The following is a 24,574-nucleotide window of genomic DNA, read 5'->3' on the forward strand; positions in this document are numbered from 1 at the left end:
CGGGAATCACCCGACGAAGGTCATTTTTGCAAGAAAGCGGCCACTCTCGAGCCACGGGCATCTCAACCTGGGAATTGCCATCCGGTGAACGAAGATGAGCTGCCAACCATCCTGGAGACGAAGAGACACTGCTCAACGCGGACGACGCCCGAACCGAGAAATGCTGATCAACACCCCGTCGCAAGGGCCCGGCCTACCTCGGCATCCAACTCAGTTGACAGAAGACTCCCGACATCGACCCGTGGACCAAGTCGTGCTAACTCATCAGCCACGGCATATTTGTTCACCAATATTTTTGGCGCTAGAAGGCAGGTCAAGTCGTAGGAGCATCCCGCGGGAGCTCTCCCCGAGGGAGAACCACCGGCCGATCACCCTTCTGTCGGGCCCGGAGATCAGCCCCTCCCTGTCCTTCGAGATGGGGGGATCTCGACCTATCTTCTCTTTTGCAAGTTCTCAAGGGACCATAAGAACTTTCGGAGAAACTAACCTTTTGCAGATGGACACGCAAATGCACCGCATGAGTTAGGTAGGACCAGTTAAATCCGTGATAGCCCATTGTCCACTTATTGTCATTGCTCGCCATCCACGATGGGAGAAGAAGGGAGGAGATGACGGAAAGGAGAGAGAAGAAAAAGGAAGAGAGGGAGAGAGGAGGAGAGGATGAACTACCGGAAAGGAGAGGAAAAGATGAGAGGGAAAGATCAAGCAATGGGAGAGAAGAGGGGAAAGATAGGATAATATGATGGTGATGACAACCAAGGGAGAGGGGCGGACGAGAAGGGGTAGTTTGAAATAAAATGAGATAATCATTTGAAAAAATCTAAAATATAAGTATTTTTTTAAAAAAATCATCCCTATATCTTTAAATAGAATAATAAAAATAATAAAAATTAATTCAATATATTACTATCGAGCTATATAATAAAATATTAAAAAATAAAAAAATATTAAAAATTAATTCTACATTTTGCTGTCGAGCTATATTTTGGATGTCAATGCTTGATTGGTTTTAGGGAGGAATTAATTTGGCGTCTAGTAGTGAATGGCTTCCGTCAACACGGAGGAGCAGGAAAGAGTTGACTTTATAGAGATGACGTCATAAAACCCTTCAATTTCCAATTAAATCTTCACGAATAATCCATCAAGAAAGAAGCAAGTTCGTTCTAACGTAGGATTTCAACACGTGTCGAATGGAACTGCTTTCGGAGTCCAACCCGCAAACTTATGTGGCAACGGAAACTACGCGTCGGATTGTATTTAGGAGTTGTACTCGATGAATTCGATCCCGTCTCGGATTCGGAGACCAGAATCTCTGTCTCTCTATATAAAGCCGCTCCATGGTAGGAATTAAGCCGAGTTCATTCACACGGTTGAAGTGCGACAAGAAGGCGATGGAGACGACTCCTGTCCATGGCCATGCCGATTGGGTTCTCAGGGCCTATCAAACTGAGGGGACGCCGGCATCGTCTCCGGTGGTGATCAAACTCGGCTATACCGTGATTGACATTGTCGAAGGTCGAGTCGTGGAGGAACCCCCTCGTGCCTACCACACCTTTGTCTTCACTCTCGGCGACTTCCTCCACCAAGCATCTCGCCGCCGGGCGATCTCGACCGTTCTCTTACGCGCCGGCGTCTATGGTTATGACATCTGCTTCGCCGGGTGGATGGAGAGACAACTCGTTGCCTTCTGCAATGATCCAGTCGAGATGGCTTTGAACTCGGGCAGCGGGATCGAGATGATCGTGGATGTACCTTTGGCCCACTTCCCGAGCGATGAGGAAACTTCTTCGGACGTCGAAGGCGTCGGCGAGGACGGGGATTTCGGCGGCATCCCGGCGTCGACGGACGCGGTGAAGGAGCTGGCGGTGGTGAAGTACGAGCGTGGAGGAGATGTCAGAGAGGAGAGTTGCATCATCTGCTTCGAGGAGTTCGACGAGGGCGTGGAGGTGACGCGGATGCCATGCAAGCACGCCTTCCATGGCGGCTGTCTCACTCGATGGTTGGAGAGCAGCCATGTGTGTCCTCTCTGCAGACACGCCATACCTGCTTCTGCTGATCCCTGAAATGCTTCTCCTCTTCTTGATCTCCCCGAGATTCAGAGACATCTTCTGTTTCCTGCTTCTGGACTGCATATTGTTACAGATGAAGAGAAAATAAGTGCCAGCGGATGCAGTCGATTCGAAAGGTAGATAATGGCGTTCGTGTTGTACATACATTGATGAGGACATGAAAGAAGTTTTTGTGCGGATTGTAAATGAAGTATGTAATGAATTGCCTTTCTTAGGCAAATAAAACGCTATACAATCCCATCTGGTGATCTTTCTTGTTTTGCTCTACTACTCAGTTTGTTTTGTGATTGTTAGAGCTCTCTGTTTGTGGCATGTTCTATGCTTACTGCAATCATCCTCTGTTTATGGCAGATCAAACAATTATAGTTATGTGCCGTTCAATTTCGATTGGGATTGAGCAAGAGAGTAATTATGGGTCCAATTTCAACCTGGTTTGACCCAATTCAGTAACTTGACATTGCTCGAATTTAGCGTAATTGAACCCTAATTTAACTTCCAGAAAGATTTCAAAATAACATTCATTTTTTTTGGATATAGCACCGAGTCTTTCGCAAAGTCATTTATTTTTTCGGTGTATTAGTATTCTTTTGGCATCTCAGTTGATCCGTATCTTTCGATATCATAATTTATCCTTCTTATATGATGTTCGATTTTTCAGTATAACATCAAGAACCTTTATCACAAGCTCTTGATACCACTTTTAATCTGACATCTAAATCTTTCACAATCCATTTCTTTAGTCAAAATACCCCGATATAATTTAGTTTACTATAAGATTAATTTTTAAAACTTTTTAATTAATTTCATCATCAAACTTTTATATTTAACATTAAAGGTCAATATTCCACGTATCAACTATTACCAACATTTTGATTTTTTTAAGATGAATTTTTTAAATAATTAAAAAATCATAAATATTTAGGAAAATATGTAAGAAATACCATAATAATCACAAGGGAGGGGAGGATTTGATCTTGGCAGATATTTGATTGCAACACCTCAATGGCAAAGTTTAGATCATAAATTGACCAATAAGATTGATATATATTTTATTTTTAACTTAAAATTTTGATTTTAAATTCTTTTAGTAAGCTTTCAATTTTATAAGATATATCTTAGGTAATTTTTTTTATAAAATACTCACATTTTAGATATTTTCTAAACAGTTACACTCATTTTATTTTTTATAGATATTTTCAAATCACACCTCTAGTTTAAAAATTATCAAAACTATCTTTTCCTCCGCTTACGCTTCATTGTCGCTATCACCTTCATCGTCGCTTAATCGCAAATAAAGTGATAATTATGGTGTTTGATGTGTTAATACTCATATATGTTTGCATCTTTTTATTTTATTCATATTTTATGCAGCATTTAGATGGCTTATAATAAGTTTGGTAGCCTCATTTTGGTTAGCTTTTGTGGTAATTTTAGGCTTGTAAATGTAAGTTGTGTGCAGTTATCACGTATAGGTAAAACTGCCCAGAAATAAACTATCTAAGTAGTCATTTTATGGATTTTCTAGTTCCATAGAATAGTGCGAAGTATCAACCAGCATAACACCCAAGAGCTACCTAGGTGGCACATGGCTAGATAGGCTTTTGGGAGAGTATTTGTTGAATCTCGAATTTTGATGATGAAATCAATTAATAGTATTTGTGATTTGATATGCGTTTTGAGTGATGCAGGAAGCTTCGATCAAAGAAAGACAATTAAATGTATGAAGAATCATGTTGGGCCAGAGTAGAAAATATCATAAGATTTGACATCGAGTCGGAGGATCGGTCGACATATCGAAAGAATACTTTGGGCCATGAGTTCGGGCATTGGGCCAAGAAGAGCGAAAATTACGCCAAGAATATCGGAGTTGCGGAGATCAAATAGCTGATTGGGCAATGACATACCAGACAACATGTACCGAAGATTCGGACGAAGCGCCGATGGACCAATGACATACCGAACAACATGTGATTTAATTTATAATAATTACCTTGATTAAAGTAGGTTTTAAGTGTGCAGGATTAACTATGATAGCAATCAAAGCATAAAGCAAAATGAAGTCTCAAAGTCAAGAACAAGATTTCGTTGGGAGTTCGAGAGTTCGTCGGAAGTCCAGATGTTAATCGAAAGTTCTGCCGGAATTGATCGAGAAGTCCAAAGTTTGCCAAAGAAGCTCGTCGAAACTCACCAAGAAGATCATTGTGAAGTCCAGAAGTTTGTAGTCCGTTGGAACATTGCCAAGAGATCATCGAAAGTTCCCCGGAAGAAACTTAGACTTACTAGACTTATTTAACTTAGTGTATGCCTTAAAATTCATAGTTAATATATAATTGGGTTGGAATTGGGCCAACTCAATTAGGGGCCAACTTGGCCCAAGATTAAGCTGTATTGGGTCAAGTGTAACAGTCCAAACAATGACTCAATAGGTGAAACCATCGTGGCACAGTCTCCGAGACTGTCAGGCAGTGGTACCGTCAGTCTGGGCGGTGGTACCGCCAAGACTCAGTCTCTGAGGTTGTCAAGCGATGAAACTACCAGACTGGGCAGTGGTACCGCCCAATGGCAGAGTGTCAAGCAATGGTACCGTCCAGTGTTAGTGCTGCAAGCAGTGGTACCGCCCAACACAGGCAACGGTACCGCCAGGACCTGAAAAACCCGGGATGATACACTTTTAGGCTCCAAGTTTGAATCCACTTAAGGCCTATAAATATCCCTCTCATCCCTGGTTAACATACACAAGCACAGAGAGCTTAAAAGTGGGAAAATGTTGTTGCAATCACTTGAGAGAATTCCTCCTCTAAGTCTAAGTTTAGAATTCTGTTTAGGGAGGAGGAGTGAGTGCTTATAAAAGGTTGTCTCTGTGAAAAGAAAAGGAGGGGTATAAACGAGTAGTTGATCTTCACCTATTGAAAGGAGATTAATAGTGGATGCTGGAGGCCTCGATATAAAAGGAATCGGTGGAGTAGATGTAGGTCACTACAACCGAACCACTATAAATTAGTTTGCATTTCGTTTTGAGCAATTTACCTTTATTGCAAATTGCTTTACCTTCTTATTGCTTTCACTACACTCATATGTTTTCAAGTTAATATCTTTACGAAACGGTTTTCGTCGGAATTGGGTTTAATCGAAACCCGATTAAACCTTAGTGATAATCAGACAAATATGAAATGACATTCAAAGACCTAAAGGCTATTATGTTAGAATAACTTAGTACTCAAATTATTAGACTATGGGGAATATTTCAAGGTCCATATAGATGCTTTGGACTTTGATATTATAGTACTTAGGTAGGAGGGTCACACGGTGATCTATGAGAGTCCCAAGCTCAATGAGACCTAGCAATGATATTTGGTGCACAATAAGGAGATGATAGTCCACTATCTATGAGTATGTCGGTACTATCTTCTTAAAACATATTTGTGCTAAGAATTGACAATATCATATTGAATTACTTCCGAACTCAAAAAAAGCTCTCCTTAATATAAGCATGATAGCAAAACTTTATAGTTAAATTTAATATAGCAATTCAGTACAAGCCCAAAAGAGCAAATGTTGTAGCCGATGGATTAAGCAAGAAAGTATAGTTGATGAATGTTGTGCAATTAGAAGGCGAAGGCCAAGCAAGTCAATTACAATTTAACTTTCTTTTAAGATGAGGGATGGAATGTATAGTGATCTATAGGTAGTAACTTTGATGCAACTGATTGAAGAAGGGAAAGTATGATAATTTTGAATCCAAGATGGACTCGTCTACCCCTAAAGGAATATAATTTATATTTCTTGAGCAAATAATTTGAAGTGTAAACTCTTGAGAGAGTGTCATGATTCCCTTTGGGCAGGACATCTAAGTATTCACTGAACATGGACTCTTATGGAGAGAGGCTTCTATTGGTCAAAAATGAGAATTGATATAGAAGAATATGTTCGAACATGCCTTATTTGCCAATAAGATGTAATAGAGCACCAAAAGTCGATAAGACTTTTAAAGCTATTGCTCGTACCAAAAAAGTCATGAGATTTTTTTATATTTCATATTAAGTTTGTTGATGGTAAGGGGACTTGGATTAATACTTATAGTGGTCGATCATTTCGAAATATACAATGTTCATTGATACACCCCTACATTGCTCAATGAAAGAGGTGGTCAAGTTGATGATGATAAATAAGATGAAGTATTTGGGAATTCTATATAATATCATTAGCGATCGAGATATATGATTCTTGGAATGATTTTAGACTAAGTTGTCCAAATTGCTAGAATCCAAGTAATACTTCTTTATAAGTCTTCACCCTCAAATGAATTACCAAACTAAAAAAATAAATTTACTCCTTAAGCGATATCTTTGAAACTACGTGAATGTCAATCATTGAGATTGGATAAAGTTGTTAGACATAGTCTAATTCTCTTATAATTTATAACAGAGCTCTACATCTAATAAGAGTCATTTCGAGATTATTATTAGATAATAGTTGTCAACTCTTTATACTTAACAATTGGTTATATCAAGAAGAGTCCATTAATGTATCACTTTATAAAAAAATAATATCAAAATTTACGCATGCTCGGATAAAGCAACAAAAAAAGAAAGAAGTTGTTAGATTTGGGAAGGGAGATTACTATTTACAACTTTTTTTTATTATTTATGATCTTATGTTAAGAACTTTGAATATTTCTAAGTTATTCCTTTATAAAAAGACATATATGCCCTCAATTTATAACTTCGTTCTAATAAATATTTTTGCTCTTTACCTAGAACTTTTTTTCTTTCCTCTTTTGACATAAATTGATAAAAAAAAAGATAGATAATGAAATAAGATGAACAAGAGGATGAGGTGAGAAATAGCTTTTGATATTTATTATAATGATTTAATGTTTTTATGGTTTATATTATATAATAATTCAAAAGATATCTTCTTTTAGTTCAGTTATATTAAGCTAAAAGATATCATGTTCTATGCTTTTGTAAACTGTTAGTAGGGAGAGTCGAAAATAATAATATGTACAGGTGAGGTTTAAGGAGAAAGAAAAAAAATGAGAATAAAAACAAAAATAGAAGGATTGTGAATAGTAAAATATCATCTTATTAATTCATTGAGGGATTATGAATAGTAAGAATGATACTCTAAATAATTATGAAAAAATAAAAATAAGAGTATCTTGTGAAAAAATCTAAAAGAATATATAAAAAAAAACATCCAAGATAAGATATGATTAACTTAGACAATGTCGAGATAATATAACGTAAGATGAGCTCAGATAAAATATCTCTCAACTCATTAAAGATATAAACGAAAAAGAAATTTTTGATGAGAAGAAAAATTTTGACTGATAGACTATCAAAAGAGAATATCTCATTGTTATTTTATATGGAAGAGTCAAATAATTAAACGTTTTGGGTACTTAAAATGATCCAAACTACTAAACAATAATAATAATAATAATAATAAAATTTTGTCTTGAGCCAATCGCTTGGAACTCGTTGTTCGTACCCGCCTAACCTATCGGTGATGAAGGGAGACCCCACGTGGGACCCAGTGGTCACTCCAATGAAAAATCAAGTAGTCTCGGTGCAGGAAATTACGCCTTGTCCCAACGCAAGGGCGATACTTTTCCTACTCTCCAGAGCTACCCCGACGTCCAACCTTCCTGTTAATGGTCGCTATGATTGATCTAGGGTGGGCCCACCAGGATAGGCGAGAGATGCGAGCATTGAACGGGTAGGAAAAGATGAACAATACCCGAACACCTCTTCGATTCCCCTTCTTCATATATTCCCTTTCCTGCCTCCATCTCACCCCTTTTCTTTCTGTCGTGTGGTACGGATTCTTCGTGCCCTCTCGTCGGGTGGTTCTTCCTGCACAGAAGCGGAGAGGATGACTCATATCCTTATTCGATGATATATTTCGATTCCGTACTTGGATTTCGTTCTTATCATCTTTTCCAGATCGTTTGATGAGAGAGCGAGATCTGCGATTTCCGATTCGTGTTGGTCTCGTTAACCTTTCTTGTCGATGATTCGATCTGTTTACTTGTCGTTGGTTTCGTTGTAAATGGCTGATTCGATGGAATCCTAGTTTCCGTCTCTTGATTATGCACGGATGTGATGATGTTTCTCTTAATTCTAATTCACGGGGAAACCAGAGGGAAGTTGATAGGCAGAGGGCACAAGCTCGAAAAGCTCAGGGGAAGCAAAAAGACGACGGCATGACCCCCGAACAGCGCCGCGAGAGGTATCCCTTCCCTTGTTCTAATTGATCCAGCTTCTTGTTGTTAGGGCTTTCTGGAATTTTACTATTGATTACATTCTTTTTGCATCTTATTTTTATTTTAAGTGAGATTGTTATTTTAATAATTGATTGAGCAGAAAAAGAACTGATTTTGAGTTGCACTGATGTTGTGAAGGGATGCAAAGGCGCTCCAAGAGAAGGCAGCTAAGAAGGCTGCGCAAGCATCAGGAGGAGGAGCCACCACAGATTCGAAAAACAAAGGCAACGCGAAGAAATAGTGGTGGGAGCATGAGCATGATCCAGCTGGTTATCAGTCAATGGATTGAGTACCGTGATGTAATGTTTATTTTCTTAATGGTTCTCATGTTTTAACGTGCCGTAAATTATGCACGCTGAATGATCTGTTTCTGTGTAACTCTAATTGGATCACTATGTGCTTGCTGATTCATTAGGAATATGTGTCTCATAAATTTAATGTGGCATTCTCTCGTTTCATAATATATGTCATTTACAGGTTTGCCAATTGCAGTTTTTAGTAGTTGGTTTGTTTAACTATGCTTTTGTCAATGAATTCTGTTGTAAAGCTGATCTCTAAGTCTAAGTTTCTTTCAACTATGTTGAAACTTGCTCATGGCCCTGTGTACTCCATTGTACTTGTGGTATTCTGATAAAGCAAACAGCGTGCCGCTTAGCTTGTAGATAATGGAAACTGTGAAATTTTTTATTCATTATAATGATTTCTTACTATTCTAATTGGTTCCATTTTCTTTTTTATTTTTGAGCAATTTTAGCGTTGGATAGTCACCGATGAAGATGGAATTATTAATCATAAGCTTCTTAGAATCATGATTCTCTGGAAATTTGATCATTAGTTCGAGTTTCTATTAAGATGGTTTTGGTTAGTTGTCTTAACAATGTTACAAGCAAGATCTATATTTGTACCCCACTGTGATTGGTCATGCTCTGGTCTCTCTAATCCTGACATTGTCACTATTTACTCCCTTCTCATCCTGATATATAAAAAATTATAAAAATATTTTCAACGTAATTGATAAGATGGAGAAATAGATGCTCTGGAATAATCAAGTGTATTATCTTAGTTCCCTTATTGTAGTCCATTCAGTGTCTTGAAGGATTTATACATACTGTTGTTTTGTATGAATAATTTAAATAGGAGTTATATCTTTCCTTGAAGACGCGTTTAAGTTGCACAGTATTCTTCTTAAGACACTTGCATTTCACTTGTATGGGACTTTGATTTGTTTGACAGTGACTACAGAATTTCTTTGTTTCAATTTGACGATTTGTTGCATCGGTAGGACTACTCTTTTAAGAAATCATTTTCCTTATGCGACCCTTTGTGTTTTGTCATGTATGTAGCATCATTGTATACCATGCTGTGTTATTGTTTCCAGTGTTTTCATGGTCTGTTGCTGTGTCTGGGTATTAAGTGATTGCCAAGATGCTTCAACCATGATGGTTTGGAATACCAATTGTACGCCTAGATTCATCTATATTTGTCTGTATGAGTGCTTATATTCATGTAAAACATGAAGCTATAACCATAAACAGTATATTCACCTAAAAACTGATCAGTTTGAGATAATATCAGTAAGTGTATGTTTATGCATGTATAAATTTAGTTAGGTTTAAACGCTTAGCATGTAATATATATTCATGTATTCTGGAATATTTTGATGTCACTACTCTAAATCCCGAGGTCAGTTTTTGATGGCTATTTGATGGAATATTCTGGAGTAGGTCCATTGCTTGAGTCATCTATAAGCTATTTGATGGCTATGGACTATAGTTGAGTTGACTTCTACTATAATTCTTTTTATACATCATTTTTATTATATTCAATTCATTTGCTTATATCAACTTAAAGTCAGGATATACTTAAGCATGTCTAGATTTCTCTGTGTTCAGTTGTAGTTCAAATTTAGGGATGTTCTTGCTTTGTGACCTGTGGATATATATGATGTAGTCGTTAGATCCATTTCTATGGCTAAGTTCTTCTTGAAAGAGGTTGTACTTGTCTATATCTCTTCTCCCTTTTTGGAATATTTATGGAAACTTGTATGTCTTAATGTTAGGTTCTTTTTTATTGTCATGGCTTCTTGGGACTCTTATCTACCATAATAATATAGGTGATATACTATCTATCATAAAGTCTTGTTAGTTCTTCATACTGCATCTTCCTTCTGTTTCATTCATATTTCAAACTGGTTCTTTTTTTGGATTTGCTAGTACATGATGCTTCTGAACTAAGTTCAAATTACCAATTTTCCAGTTCCATGCCTATTTTATACTTTCTTGGCATGTTAGTTGCTGTTGTATCACATATGAAATATATCTTGTCATTGTCAAATGATTTGTTGATGATCATGATTGATCTGTATTTTAGCAAATCATTGTCATGATGTGGTTGAAAATTTTATGAATGTGTTAATTTTAGCTAGTTGTGTGTTTGAAATGATTTAGTCTTAGTGAAACATCATATGCCTTTGATATTATGGTTATTCTAACTTTTAGAATTATCAAATTTGATGATGGTTGCCTGTATTATAGCATACTATTTTTTTGGTCTATGCTTTCTTTGAAGCTTTTTGTTTTGCTGCATTTCTCTGCATTAATTTAACTCATAGTAAATTTGCATCATATCATTCAATTGGTTTTCTCTCTCTATCCATCACAAAAGTTAGAATCTCAAAAAATCTGCTCTGGTATCTCAAGCATTAATATTTAACCTGCTTGTTTAATCTAAATGCCTATTATGGGGATGGACTACCACATCCTGAATCCAAATCCATGTCATAATATTGTTGAGTACACTTGATGACAGGAAATTATGTTTTTCTTTTGTTGTTGTTGTTGTTATTATGCTATCAATTTGGGATTTAATGATTTTGTTATGCAATTTGGGATTGCCAAGAGAGAAAATATTGTTAGATGAATTCTCCAAAAAAATCTCTCTCATATTTTCCTAAGTGTCTTCCTTGTTTACCATGATCATTAAAATACAATTGGGAGTAGATACATTATATCATGTGGACTGATTCATGGAGTGAATTTTTTTTTATATTTTTAATCAAAACACTGTAAGTTTATTTAAAAGGAGACAAATGAACTCAAAATCCAATAGAAATTAATTTATATAAAAAATAAAATTATAAATATATATTATTATTGATTTAGGAACACAAATATTCAAATACTCAAAAACATCTGAGAAATATAGTATAATTAGGTACTGTTTCAGTTGCATTTGCAGAAAATATTTCAAGAATTATAGTAAATAGGATACATCTTTTGAGAAATATAAAAAAGTATCTATCATGAAAAACTAAAAATAAAAAATAAAAAGCCTTTTCCGAGAATTTTTCTCAAGAATTCCAAGTGCAACCTTCACGGAAGTTAGGGGGGCAAAAGCCACCATCTTTTTGCAGGCAAAAAAGGTTCATGAAAAAGATGAGATGACAGCAGCAGCGAGCAGCGAGCAGCAATAAAAGGAACATCGACGCAGGCAGGCCACCACGGTGGAGAAAGGCCTCCCAATCATCGCCTTCTTCCAACGCGGATCGCTTTTTCGGACAACGAGCCAAATCAGAAGCAGACATGACTCGAAGAACACAGGACACACTGGCTGTTAATTCTCCGTTGTATATGCATATTGACTGTTCGTAATATTAGTAATCGAAGGTAGAAATAGATACTGCAAAGTAGTGATCCAAGCAATACGATTGTCTTCCACTGGGAGTCACTTTTGTTGGGCCCGTCGGTCCTTCCGGTTCGTACAAAACTAGCCGGTCTGATTTGGTTCACTCCCGTTTGATCAGCCAAAGCTGCTTTGCACTTACCGATTATTCTTCTCAGACCGACCGGTCAGATCTAATTTTAAGATAATTTTATATAATATAATTATTATTATTAATATTAGTTACTATTAAGATTAATGGTTAATAAGCATTTAAAAATACTCAAGTTCTACTTTTCCTGCGAGGTGCCAAAAGTTGTGCATCCGTGACAAATCTTCCTGCCGACGATTGCGATCAGTTCCGTAGCAACTCAGTCATCAATGAGGAGGAAAAGTTAGTGAGAGGGCGCATGCATGCATGCATAATTAATATTGTCCTTGAATAATGTAACATTTGCATGGGATAATTCATCAGTGCAATTTGAAGTACTTGTTCTGCCCATTTCCTGTCTTCCCTGCCTCGCAGGCAACTGAGCCGATTGGAGAGGGCATTGCTTCCACTTGTGTTCCTCTCCCATCTCAATCAGAGAGGCAACGAAGTAACGCGGAATCCACTGGTTGATCCGACAGCAATACCAGCAAAGAGATGGTGCCATTACACGGATTTCCAGAGCAGAGATAGGGTGGTGTGGGGGGCGAGATGGAGTGGCAGGGAACAAGAAACCCGTGATCGCTCTCTGCGAACAGCTTTAACCCGTGACCTTTGTTGTTGGGTGCTGCCACTGTGGGCTCCTTGTGAAGCTTGGATCATCTCTAGGTTTAACTTTTATGTACTGTTTCTGTAAGTGAGTAGTAGCAGTAGGTGAGACTCGAGGCACGTATGAGTTACTTTTGTCATCTGCTCATGGGATGCACCAAGTTTAGATACTGGGATACATGTATCCCAGTTGTGCTGTGTACATGAATTCTGCAAATGGGGAAGAACAACACATTTCCATGAGAGGATGTGCATCTGTGCACATGGTTATGTTCACTGGCGGCTCACATAATAACCCATTATAATCCAATCCCTAACTCAGTTCCGAACATGCATGCAGGCTCTACTCTACAGTTCTTCTCCTCCAGAGAGAGAGAGAAAGAGAGAGAGAGAGAATGCTTTGATTTCAGTCGACACCACAACATCATTCTTCAAGCATTGATAAGGGAGAGAATCCACTGCATGCAAAAAGACATGCTGCTCCTGCTAAACAAGAATCAAAGAAAACTAAATGACAGGCCAAGTTTGCATCTCCTGGCTCAGTAATCTACTCCCTCATGTGACTCCCTCCTTCCACAAAACTCCGGATGGCTGGGCGTGGCTCACGAGGGCCTCCTCCTGCAGAAGCTACTGTGTCCCACCACCATCTCAATAGGTCCCTTATATATAGTATTTCTGCAAACACTTCCAAATCCACCATGGTCTTTGGTTGTCAGTTATCTTCTTCCTCTCTCATCTAGTGCATTATGATCCTATCATACCAGGCCAGGTTGCAACGGTCGCCGTTGACAAATGTTAAGCCACGGGAGTCAGATGTTCTCAGCTTCCGACACAGTGAAAATGGATGTTACTGTTCCATGTCTTCCTTTTTCTTTTCTTCTTCTTCTTCTCCTCCTCCTTTGCACGTCGGTAAGGTGCATGTGATTCAAACACCTGTGTGTCACGTCTTGGATTCGTAATAAGCATGGATGTGGCAGTGTTCTTTTGTCTGTATCTGCTCACTCGATCAGTATCAACAGCTGTATTTAACTCATTGGATTGTCTTATTCGAATGAATGGTTAATATGGGATGCTCTAAATCATCTCAGTGTGCAGCAGCGGCGAAGAATATGAGGAAGAGATGAATGGAGTTGGATTCACCATTTCTTGGCATAAACGTTGATTGATGTGGACTCTACAATGGAACGAACGTGGTAGTCCCCACTTGCAAAAGCTCGATGGAACTTGTTTTCCATCTGCCTCCTGCTTTTTTGGCATTATGAGTTACTGTAAATCTATATAATTTGGAATGCTTATTAGTAGATTAATTTGGAAGATGGTAGAATTAATTCTTTTTTATAAAAATGATACAAAAAAAATATATGAAGAAGGGCTCTAATTCTATCAGGAGTTCTATTTCAACTTCAACACATGATAGGATAAGATTACATTTCTTCACATTATAATGTTAATCTTGATTTTCTAATTGTTTTTTACTTATATGCATGTTTATTTGACAGTGTTTTGTGATCCTCTTGTAATCTAATTAAGAATCATTAATCTCAATAGAATTATAACTTAATAGATAATCTTTGTATTCTTAGCAAGTCTAACATGAAGTATTTAAATTAGGGTTTCTAAAATTTGTAGGAATATAGAACGGATGGTTGAGATTAAAGAAATTGGTTTGGTAGACAATTTCCGTCCTTTGTAACTATTATGTTTTATATGATTATCGGATATAGATTAAGAGAAAAATTTTATAAGACAATTGTGAGATCAAACGATTTAAGCATTGGACAATTAAGAAATAATATATATATATAATTTTATATTGTCAAGATCAAAATATTAAGATGAATATGTAAGATTATTAAAAAAATATTTTTTATTTTTAAATAATTAAATATTATCTCGATAGAAGATATGATGGGCGAAAATTATGTAAGATGTTATGGGCATGTTGCTTAGAAGATATCCAGATATAATAATAATAAAATAAAATAATTAATGTTAGTGATACAAGAATAGATAAAGAAAAATCTAAAAAAAATTAATAAAAATTTTAAATAAAATTTTAAATATTCTAAACTCAATTAAATATATGACCATTACATTCTCAATCCACATAATTAAGATTTATAATTTTATTATATATATATATATATATATATATATATATATATATATATATATATATCAAATGATTAAGAGTTCAAAATCTTATAAGATAAATTTTGATTTCTCGATATTTTGGATAAAAAATAAAACCTCTACTATCAACGTCATGCAAAACAGCCATTCCACTTTCTAAGACTCGTCCAGCAAATCTAGCAGACCAATTAGTGCTCATCTCAAGAAAAGTGGGTGAACCCTGTCGCATCTGAAACAGGCGAGCGCATTCCAATCTTTAGTTCTCATTTCAAATCAAGTTCAAACACCTACAGTAATTAACCTCAGCGAATGTGGCCACACCGTGTCTTAGATTCTATTACCCTTCACCTTCCCCTCTCCCCGCCATTATTTTTCGTGCCATGTCGTATTAGGGCAATCCACAGAGGCAGACCCAACAGTCCACAGGAACGTGACTCCCCTCTTCTGCCTCCCTTTTGGTTTCTGCTTCCGCTTGTCCATCCTTCTTCTCTTGCTTGCGATCCTAAACAACCGACGCCAGACCATGGATGCCTTGACAGGCCGAGATCATGGCACTCATCGCCGTTGATGAAGAGAAAAGATAGCTTCAGTAGTTCCAGCTTCGGCCGCCCTGCCCAACCCCCAGCATGAGGCTCCCAAATCTCCTTCGTCAACTGGTTCGGGTGCTGCTCTTGTCGACGCTCTCATGCATGCTGTCCCCCTTCGTTGTGTCCGCGGGCGGCGCTGACCTGCCGACGCCGCTCAACGACGAAGTCCTTGGTCTCATCGTCTTCAAGTCGGTGCTCGAGGACCCGGCCGGCGCCCTTGCGACGTGGAACGAGGCCGATGCCACCCCATGCAACTGGTCTCACGTCGAGTGCGGCGTCGCCTCCTCCCGGGTGGTCCGCCTTGACCTCGCTTCCCTCTCGCTCTCCGGACCCCTCCCTCGCGGCCTCGACCGCCTCCCCGCCCTCGCCTCGCTCTCCCTAGCCGATAACAACCTCTCCGGCCCTATCCCCCCCGGCCTCTCCCTCCTCCCCTCCCTCCGCTCCCTCGACCTCAGCCGCAACGCCTTCTCCGGCCGCCTGCCCGACGATCTCTCCCTCCTCTCCTCCATCCGCTCCCTCGACCTCTCCTCCAATTCCCTCGCCGGCCCCATCCCAGACTCCTTCTTCTCGTCCTCCCACTCCTCGGCCACCACCTGCGGCTCGCTTCGCTACCTCTCCCTCGCTGGCAACCGCTTTGAGGGTCCCTTGCCTTCCACATTGCCGCAGTGTTCCTTTCTCCTCCATCTCAACCTCTCCGACAACAGGTTCTCCGGCGCGCCGGACTTCGCCAACGGTCTCTGGCCGCTCTCCCGGCTGCGAGTGCTTGATCTGTCCCGTAACTCCTTTTCTGGGCCGATCCCCGCCGGAATCGGCGATCTGCATAACCTCAAGCACCTCCAGTTGAACCACAACCAGTTCTCCGGGGTCATCCCCGCTGGCATCGGCCTCTGTCCGCACTTAGACACCTTGGACCTGAGCTTCAACTCCTTCGACGGACATCTCCCGGACTCCGTCCAATATCTGAGTTCTATGACCTTCCTCAGCTTGTCAAACAACCAACTCTCTGGCGATGTTCTGCCATGGATCGGGAACTTGACCTCCGTCCAGCACTTGGATCTATCGAACAACAAGTTCACCGGCAGCTTGCCGCCGTCGCTCGGCGGGCTGAAGGAGTTGACTTATCTAAGCCTATCCAACAACAAGCTCACCGGAACGATCCCGGACGCGGTGGCGGAATGCTCGAAGCTGACCGAGCTTCGGCTGAAGGGGAACAGGCTCAACGGTAGCATCCCGCAAGGCCTGTTCAATCTGGGCCTGGAGGTGCTCGACTTGTCGTCGAATGAACTCTCCGGCGCAATGCCGCCGGGGTCGACGAGGATTTCGGAGACCCTTCACTCACTCGACCTGTCAGCTAATCAATTGACAGGGGCTATTCCGCCGGAGATGGCGTCCTACTTCAGTCTCAGGTTCTTGAACCTCTCGTGGAACGAGCTCCGGGCGCCGCTGCTTCCGGAGTTCGGGTTGTTCCGTTACCTGACGGTGTTGGATCTCCGGAGCAGCAAGTTGTACGGGACTATACCCGCGGACATGTGCAAATCCGGTAGCCTCTCTGTTCTGCAACTCGACGGCAACTCCTTCAGCGGCCCAATTCCTGACGAGATCGGGAACTGTTCATCACTATATTTGCTGTAAGCATCATCATATTCACCTTGGACGAGAAAGAATCTATGTCGATCTTGATCTGTTCTGATGATTCTCTGCAGGAGTTTATCCCACAACAGCTTGAACGGATCGATTCCAGCCTCCTTGTCGCGGCTCAAGAAGCTCGAAATCCTCAAGCTGGAGTTCAACAACTTGAGCGGCGAGATACCGCAGCAGTTCGGTGGGCTGGACAACCTTCTGGCTGTTAACATATCGCACAACCGTCTCATCGGCCGGCTCCCCATGGAAGGCATATTCCAGAGCCTTGATGGCACTGCTCTGCAAGGCAATCTTGGCCTGTGCTCTCCCCTCGTGTTGGAGCCGTGCAAGATGAATGTCCCCAAGCCGCTGGTCCTCGACCCGGATGCCTACACTAGAGGGAACGGCAACAACATGGTCACCGTCGACCCTGCGAACCCGGTGGTTGTTCGACACAGGAAGTTCCTCAGCATCTCGTCCATGGTGGCCATCTCCGCGGCTCTCGTGATCGCGTCCGGTGTGCTTGTGATAACTCTGCTCAACATGTCGGCCCGGAGGAGGATCGTGCAGCTGGAGAACGCCCTGGAGAGCAAATGCTCGAGCTCGACGAGGTCGACGGGGACTCCCGCTGCAGGGAAGATGGTGGTGTTCGGCCCCAAGAACGATCTGAGGTCGGAGGACTTGGCTGGAAGCGCTGAGGCTCTACTGGCGAAAGCCACTGAGATAGGCAGGGGAGTCTTCGGTACGGTGTACCGAGCATCGATGGGAGAAGGGCGAACCGTCGCCATTAAGAAGCTCCTGACAGCTAACATAGTTCAGTACCACGACGACTTCGACAGAGAGGTTCGAGTGCTAGGGAAGGTAAGGCACCCGAATCTGATGCCACTGAGAGGCTACTACTGGACTCCTCAGCTCCAGCTACTGATATCCGATTACGCTCGCCATGGAAGCTTGCATTCCAGGCTTCACGAGAACCCCGAGTCGATGCCGCCGCTGTCATGGGCCGATCGCTTCCACATCGTGATTGGCACGGCCGACGGCCTCGCTCATCTGCACCAGTCATTCCGTCCTCCGATCATCCACTACAACCTGAAGCCGACCAATATACTCCTCGACGAGAGCTGCAATCCCATCATCTCCGACTTCGGCCACGCCAGGCTTCTGCCGAAGCTCGACAAGCACATCATAAGCAGCCGGTTCCAGAGCGCAATGGGCTACATGGCCCCGGAGTTAGCGTGCCAGAGCCTGAGGGTGAACGAGAAGTGCGACGTGTACGGCTTCGGCGTGCTGATTCTAGAGCTGGTGACGGGGCGGAAGCCGGTGGAGTACCGGGATGACGATGTCGTGATACTGATCGACCAGGTGAGGCTGCTGCTGGAGCAGGGCAAGGCGCTGGAGTGCATCGACGCGAGCATGGGGGAGTACCCGGAGGAGGAGGTTCTGCCGGTGCTCAAGCTAGGATTGGTGTGCGCCTCTCAGATCCCCTCGAGCAGGCCTTCTATGGCGGAGGTCGTGCAAATACTGCAGGTGATCAAGACGCCGGTGTTGGAGAGGATGGAAGCTTTCTGATGGAATTCATTCCTCGGCACCAGCGACGCGCTCTTCCTCTGTTTTCTTGCTTTGACTTCCTTGGTTCTCCTCTCAGCTGTGTTCATGGTGGGGAGGCAAATTCGGGTTTGTTTATCTGTAATTTCATAAGCATGGATTTGGTTCTTATCGTCTCAATTGGTTGCTTCAGTGAATCCAACTTCTCATTGTTTCCAGGAAGAGAAACCTTGTTGTGGATGTGTTGGACGTGCAGCTTTTGTCACCATTGTTCCCATTATATAGTGATTTATATATGTGAAGATTAGTGACGCAATGGGGCAGATCTCGTTTGGAGGATCCACGTTTGAGTATGACCATGGATTGGTCAATGTTGACCTGACTCCAAATTAGGTCAACATAATCATAACAGCAATTTCTAGAAATATGGGAAGTTGATGTCAACATTTGGGACACGTGGCTCGTAAACTAGAATACACTGTGCAACTCTCGACTCACTCAGAAGCCAATTCAACCAAACACTATTACTAACATTTCAATCCTAACATTACCAACATCCACTGCCACGTTTTCCTCATCATCTCTGACAATGTGCATACCAACAAGAGGGAAATTGTCTGTGAATCTTGGGGAGACTGACGAAGAGGAGAGGTGCTTCAGGGATCAGCGGAAGCAGGTATGGCGTGTTTGCAGAGAGGGCAGCAGAGATGGCTACTCTCCAACCATCGAGTGAGACAGCCGCCATGGAAGGCGTTCATGCATGGCATCCGCGTCACCTCCTCTCGCACGTCTAACTCTTCGAAGCAGATCAAGCAACTCTCCTCTCGGACATCTCCGCCACCTCCTTTACCGCATCCGACAACGCCGGCACGCCTCCGAAACCCCGCCTTCGTCGAAAGAAGCATCCGCTCCACTCCAGACTCGACGGAAGCTTAGTCGAAGGTCATCTCAATCCCTCTGCCCAAGTCGAGAGCCAACTCAAACGCGACATCCGAGAATGCAACGAGATCTTCCTCCAAGCGCCGAGTGGACCGGAAATCATGATCATAGGCGCCTTTATGACGCCACTATATCTATTCTCATAGTCCATTCACATTCTCACCATATTGTGAATTCGATAGGATTATATATACAGGAACAGATATGCACGATTGTTGCAGGTCCAAAATAATTTGTGTAAGAACGATAATAAAAGAGACATGCTGAAAGAGATTGGATTCCAAGAACAGTTTATTCACTGTTCAATCAGCCAAAGACGCACACTACTGTGCAATATATGTACACCATCAAACACCATCATCTATTTGGACTCTCCAAGCTTTGTTGAACCTGCATCCACTGACACTTTTTCTCCCACCTCCAACAACAACAAGAAAGAGAAATCCGTGAATCTTGGGAAGCAGATTGAGGAAGAAGAGAAGTGCCTCAGAGCACAGCGGTGGAAGCAGATTGCTCGTGTCTGCAGAGAGGACAACCGTTGCCGCGCTCCAACCATCGAGCGAGACAGTCAACGTGGAAGGTGTGCTTGCATGGCAACCGCGTCACCTCCTCCTCCATCTCGAACTCTTCGAAGCAGATTATGCAACTGTCCTCCCGGAAATCTCCTCCAGGCTCATACTTCACAACCACCAGCTCCCTCGCCGCATCCGACGGCCCCGGCAGGCTTCAGAAAACCCCGCGGCCACGACCGACGAATTCGTCGTGAACAGACTCCGCATCGTTCCAGAAATTATCCTCGTCCCGGACGATGGTTTCGTCGTAATAAGGCTCCGGAATACTCCGGATAAGCCAGCCCACGCGGACAATTCCCATGAAATAAGGGATGTTCCGGAGGTTGTAGAAGTGTATGTCGACGGTCAGTTGGTGAACAAATGTGTTATGGCTGATGAGTCAGCATTGCTTGGTCCATGGGTCGATGTCAGGAGTCTTCTGTCGGCTGAGTTGGAAGCCGAGGTAGGCCGGGCCCTCGCGACGAGGTGTTGATTAGCGTTTCTCAGTCAGAGTGTCGTCCGCGTTGAACAACGTCTCTCCATCTCCAGGCTAGTTGGTAGCTTGCCTTCATTCATTGGATGACAATTCCCAGGTTGAGACACCCGTGGCTCGAGGGTGGTCGCTTTCTTGCAAAAATGACCTTCGTTGGGTGATTCCCGACTTTGGCCCCTCCGACGAGCAAGTCAGTAGTTGTTTTTCTCTTCTTTTATGTCCTCTCTCTCCTTGGTCGGATGCTAGCCATGGGCTTTTATATTATTGTACGAGGGTCGATCGCAAGCGGGTTCGATGTGACGGCTGATCCTTGAGGGATGAGACAGTACTTCTGTGTGGCCGTCGTCCCGGGATGTGCGGGGCGGCACCATATGGCGTCGTCCTGAGCTTCTGGGACGGGACATGTCAAACAGTGTATCGGTATGGATTCTGACTTAGCGTGTGGGTGTGCTCCCCTTATTTGACTTGGCTGTAGCGCAACGTGACATTGGTTGTGACGTGTCTTGGACCAAAAATATACCTTATCAATTCCTCCCCGCCCCCCATCAAGGCATGTCGTGGGGTCCCTGAGGGGGTGAGAGGCATGCTTGGGTCGGAATGCTGCGGAGGTATTGGTTGCTTATGAGGGAAAGTTGGATTGGCCTATCGCGAGACAGTTTGGAGGGGCGACGTCCCGTGCCTCGGGAGAGGTTGGCTCCGTTGGTCGGGTCCAGATGAGATGAGATCGACGTGTTGTAAGTCGGATAACCGGTTTGGCGTGGCTCGAAGTTAGGGCCGATGAGTTGCGAGTTGGAGATCGAGCCGGAGCGACTCGGTAGAGGATTGGCGAGTTGCAAGTCAAGGATCGAGGTAGAGCAACTCGGTTGAAGACTAGGCCTGTTGGCTGAGTGACTGAGCTCGAGCTCAAATTTTGGTGCCGGCGGGTCGTGAGTCGGGAACCGATCTTGAGCAACCCGGGCGAGAGATTTGGCGAGTCACAAGTCAAGGATCGAGCTAGAGCGACTTGGTTAAATACTGCCTGTGGGCCGAATAACTGATCTCGGACTCAGGTTTGGGTGCCGGCGAGTCGCAAGTTGGGAACTAATCTGGAGCGACCCGGGTGAGAGATTTGGCGAGTCGCAAGTCGAGGATCGAGCTGGAGCTACTCGGTTGAAGACTGGCGAGTCGCAAGTCGTGGATTGAGTTGGAGCGACTTGGTAGAGGATTGGCAAGTCGCAAGTCGAGGATCAAGCTGGAGCGACTCGGTTGAAGACTGGGCCTGTGGGCCGAGTCATAGGTGCCCAGCAAGCCAATCACGTGAGTGATGGCACGTGTGACTTGATACAGAATCTTTTTGCTTATTATATTTTGGCGTATATCACTTTATAACTATTGCATAAATGCATATATATTGTGATGTCCTTGGATTTGTGCAATGGGAATCGGATCGTGATGAGATCACGATAATGAGATCGATTCACCTTTAAACACATATCCTAAATAATCCCGGTCATAGGTTACTCGAGAGGGACATCGTGATAACCGGATAGACTGGTGTGCTGTATACCCGTCCATATGATGGATGCAGCTGGTCTCATAGCTGCTCGTGTAGGGACACTAGGGATACAGTACAGGTGCTCATTGGAGAATGAGTTCACTGATTGATCCGCTTACGGAATGCTGGATGGTTGATGATGCCTTATTGTCAGACAGCGATTCCATAGTCCTAGTGGTGTATCTGGTCCTTAGACTTGAGACACCAAGGATGTCCTGTATGAGTGCTCCACTCTTTGATACCAGACTTATAGGTTTGACTGTTCTCAGATCTAGTACAGCTGGTCATTGGGAGTGGTAGTCGACCTTACGAGGGCTATTGAGTGTCGACAGAGGATCATCCACTCTCGGCGTCATGAGAGGAATATCCTATGTGTTCTTGCTCAGACAAATCCCTGGCCAGGGTCATTCGGGTTGAGAGAGAAAGAGTTCTCCGGGAGAATCCGATTAGAGCGAGACTCGAGTAGAAACCGTATGGGTCTGACAGCACCATGCTCGATATACGGTCTCTGGGATATTAGATGGATGAGGGACTATAGGTACATGGTAACTGAGGACAGACAGGTCCAATGGATTGGATTCCCCTGTATCGTCTGGGGACTACGGCGTAGTGGCCTAGTACTTCCGTAGTCGATGAGTCGAGTGAATTATTACAGAGATAATAATTCACTAAGTTAGAAGGAGTTCTGACAGGTATGACTCACGGCCAGCTCGATATTGGGCCTAGAGGGTCACACACATATGGTAGGCATTGCGATGAGTAGAGGTTCGGATATGAGATATCCGACGGAGCCCTTGTCTTATTGGATGCAGATCCAATACCCACTAGGGAAAGGACCCATTAGGGTTTTGACACGGGATCTCTATAAATAGGAGGGATTCACAGCCTCATAGGCTAGAGTCTTTGCTTGCCCTTCCTATTCTCCTCTCCCTCTCCACCTCAGAGTAGGCCTGGAGTTTTGAGGAGCGTCGTCGCAACCCTGCTGTGTGGATCACCGCTAGAGAGGAGGACGCTTGACCTCCTTCACCCTCTCCTAAGGATCTGCAAGGAAACAGGGATATACGATCTCCCTAGGTAACACAATCTCTATACGCAGTTTTGTGTTTTTGCGGATTTTTTGCGCACCAATCTTCGCACGACGACGAACATCTTTTTGGGAATCGGGGATTTTTGTTTTCTTGTTCTTCCGCTGCGCATATGATGTCGCCCCCAATGATTTCCCAACAGTGGTATCAGAGCCAGGTTGTTCGTGCGAATGATTGGTTTTGAACTGCGTGTATTGTGTTTAGGAAGAAAATTGACGTCAAAATCGTTGACGCAAAAGCGAGGAAGGGCAGCAACAGTTGCTACCCTCGATCTGCATGCCTGCAGCCACCTGCAGCGGCAGCCGCAGTCGCAGCCAGGCAGCACAGCGCCGGCGCATGCGCAAGCGCTGTGCCTGCAGCAGCCGGCCGGCGGCCTGCTTGCAGCAGGCTTGCGGCCGGCGGGGCTGGCAGCGCGGGCTGAGGCACCGCAGGGCAGAGCCGCGGGCAGAGGCGCCGCGGGGCAGCAGCGCGGGCTGAGGCAACGCAGGGCAGCGGCGCATGTGGCCGCTGCTCCCACGGGCAAAAACCCCGCAGGGGCGGCCGCCAGCGAGGCAGCACCGCCTGCGGGCGCTGCCTCGCCGGCAGAACTGCCCGCGGAGGCGGCGACGCCCGCAGGCGAGGGCAGCGCCCCGCCCCTCACCGCACAGGCCGCCGCCGGCAGGGTGGCGGCGGCGGCAGCAGCGAAAAGGGGAAAGGGCATTAGGGTTTTCTGGGAAAAAGACAGTTTTGCCCCTCGGAATTTGAGAAATTCCAGTTTCTGTCTTTTGTCCAAATTACGAAAATACCCTTAGGAATTGAGAAATTCCCTATATGTCCCTGATTTCAGAAAAATATTAATTAATTAAAAGGTTTAGTTGATTATTATTTTTTATTATTATCTAGTAGTCCTACATGATGATGATTATTTATACATGTGATGTATGATGTGTGGACGGATGATCATGGACCGTGTGATGTGTGTACTTGTGATTATTATTATTGAGGTCTGCGAACCTCCATTATATTTCTCGTTTATTGTCGGGCCTGCGTGCCTATGATTAAGTTGTAATCACATGAGGAGGCGCAGCGGGAGCGTGGATGCGACAGCGGGACCCACGAGACGGACGATCGTGATGCATGGAGATGCATCAAGATGTCGACGAAACCGACGAGGACGAGATGGACGATCACAGGGCATGGAGATGCACCGTTGCACACATAGATCTTGATGTGAGTGATTAGGCCTACTGGCTCGGGCCTAATCATATTAGGTTGTGGTCCATGATCATCTGATGTGATTGATTATACACATACTAGATATGTATATATATTTGCATGCGATGTAGATATATAT

At 43.3% G+C, this 24,574-nt stretch overlaps 2 protein-coding genes across 2 annotated transcripts; both read left to right on the plus strand.

The window, feature by feature from the left end:
- Positions 1-1,337: 1,337 nt before the first annotated feature.
- On the plus strand, positions 1,338-2,063 carry LOC135677533 (E3 ubiquitin-protein ligase SIS3-like). The gene has a single exon (XM_065189893.1). It carries the CDS (start codon positions 1,338-1,340, stop codon positions 2,061-2,063), a length of 726 nt encoding a protein of 241 aa, XP_065045965.1.
- A 13,215-nt stretch (positions 2,064-15,278) lies between these two features.
- Positions 15,279-18,819, plus strand: LOC135676954 (probably inactive leucine-rich repeat receptor-like protein kinase At3g28040). The gene is made up of 2 exons (XM_065188703.1): positions 15,279-17,102; positions 17,178-18,819. The coding sequence occupies exons 1-2, from the start codon at positions 15,514-15,516 to the stop codon at positions 18,661-18,663; spliced, it is 3,075 nt and encodes a 1,024-aa protein (XP_065044775.1). The 5' UTR covers positions 15,279-15,513; the 3' UTR covers positions 18,664-18,819.
- Positions 18,820-24,574: the final 5,755 nt, after the last annotated feature.

The sequence above is a fragment of the Musa acuminata genome, chromosome BXJ1-6, assembly GCF_036884655.1.
Source record: "Musa acuminata AAA Group cultivar baxijiao chromosome BXJ1-6, Cavendish_Baxijiao_AAA, whole genome shotgun sequence".
Classification (NCBI taxonomy): domain Eukaryota; kingdom Viridiplantae; phylum Streptophyta; class Magnoliopsida; order Zingiberales; family Musaceae; genus Musa; species Musa acuminata.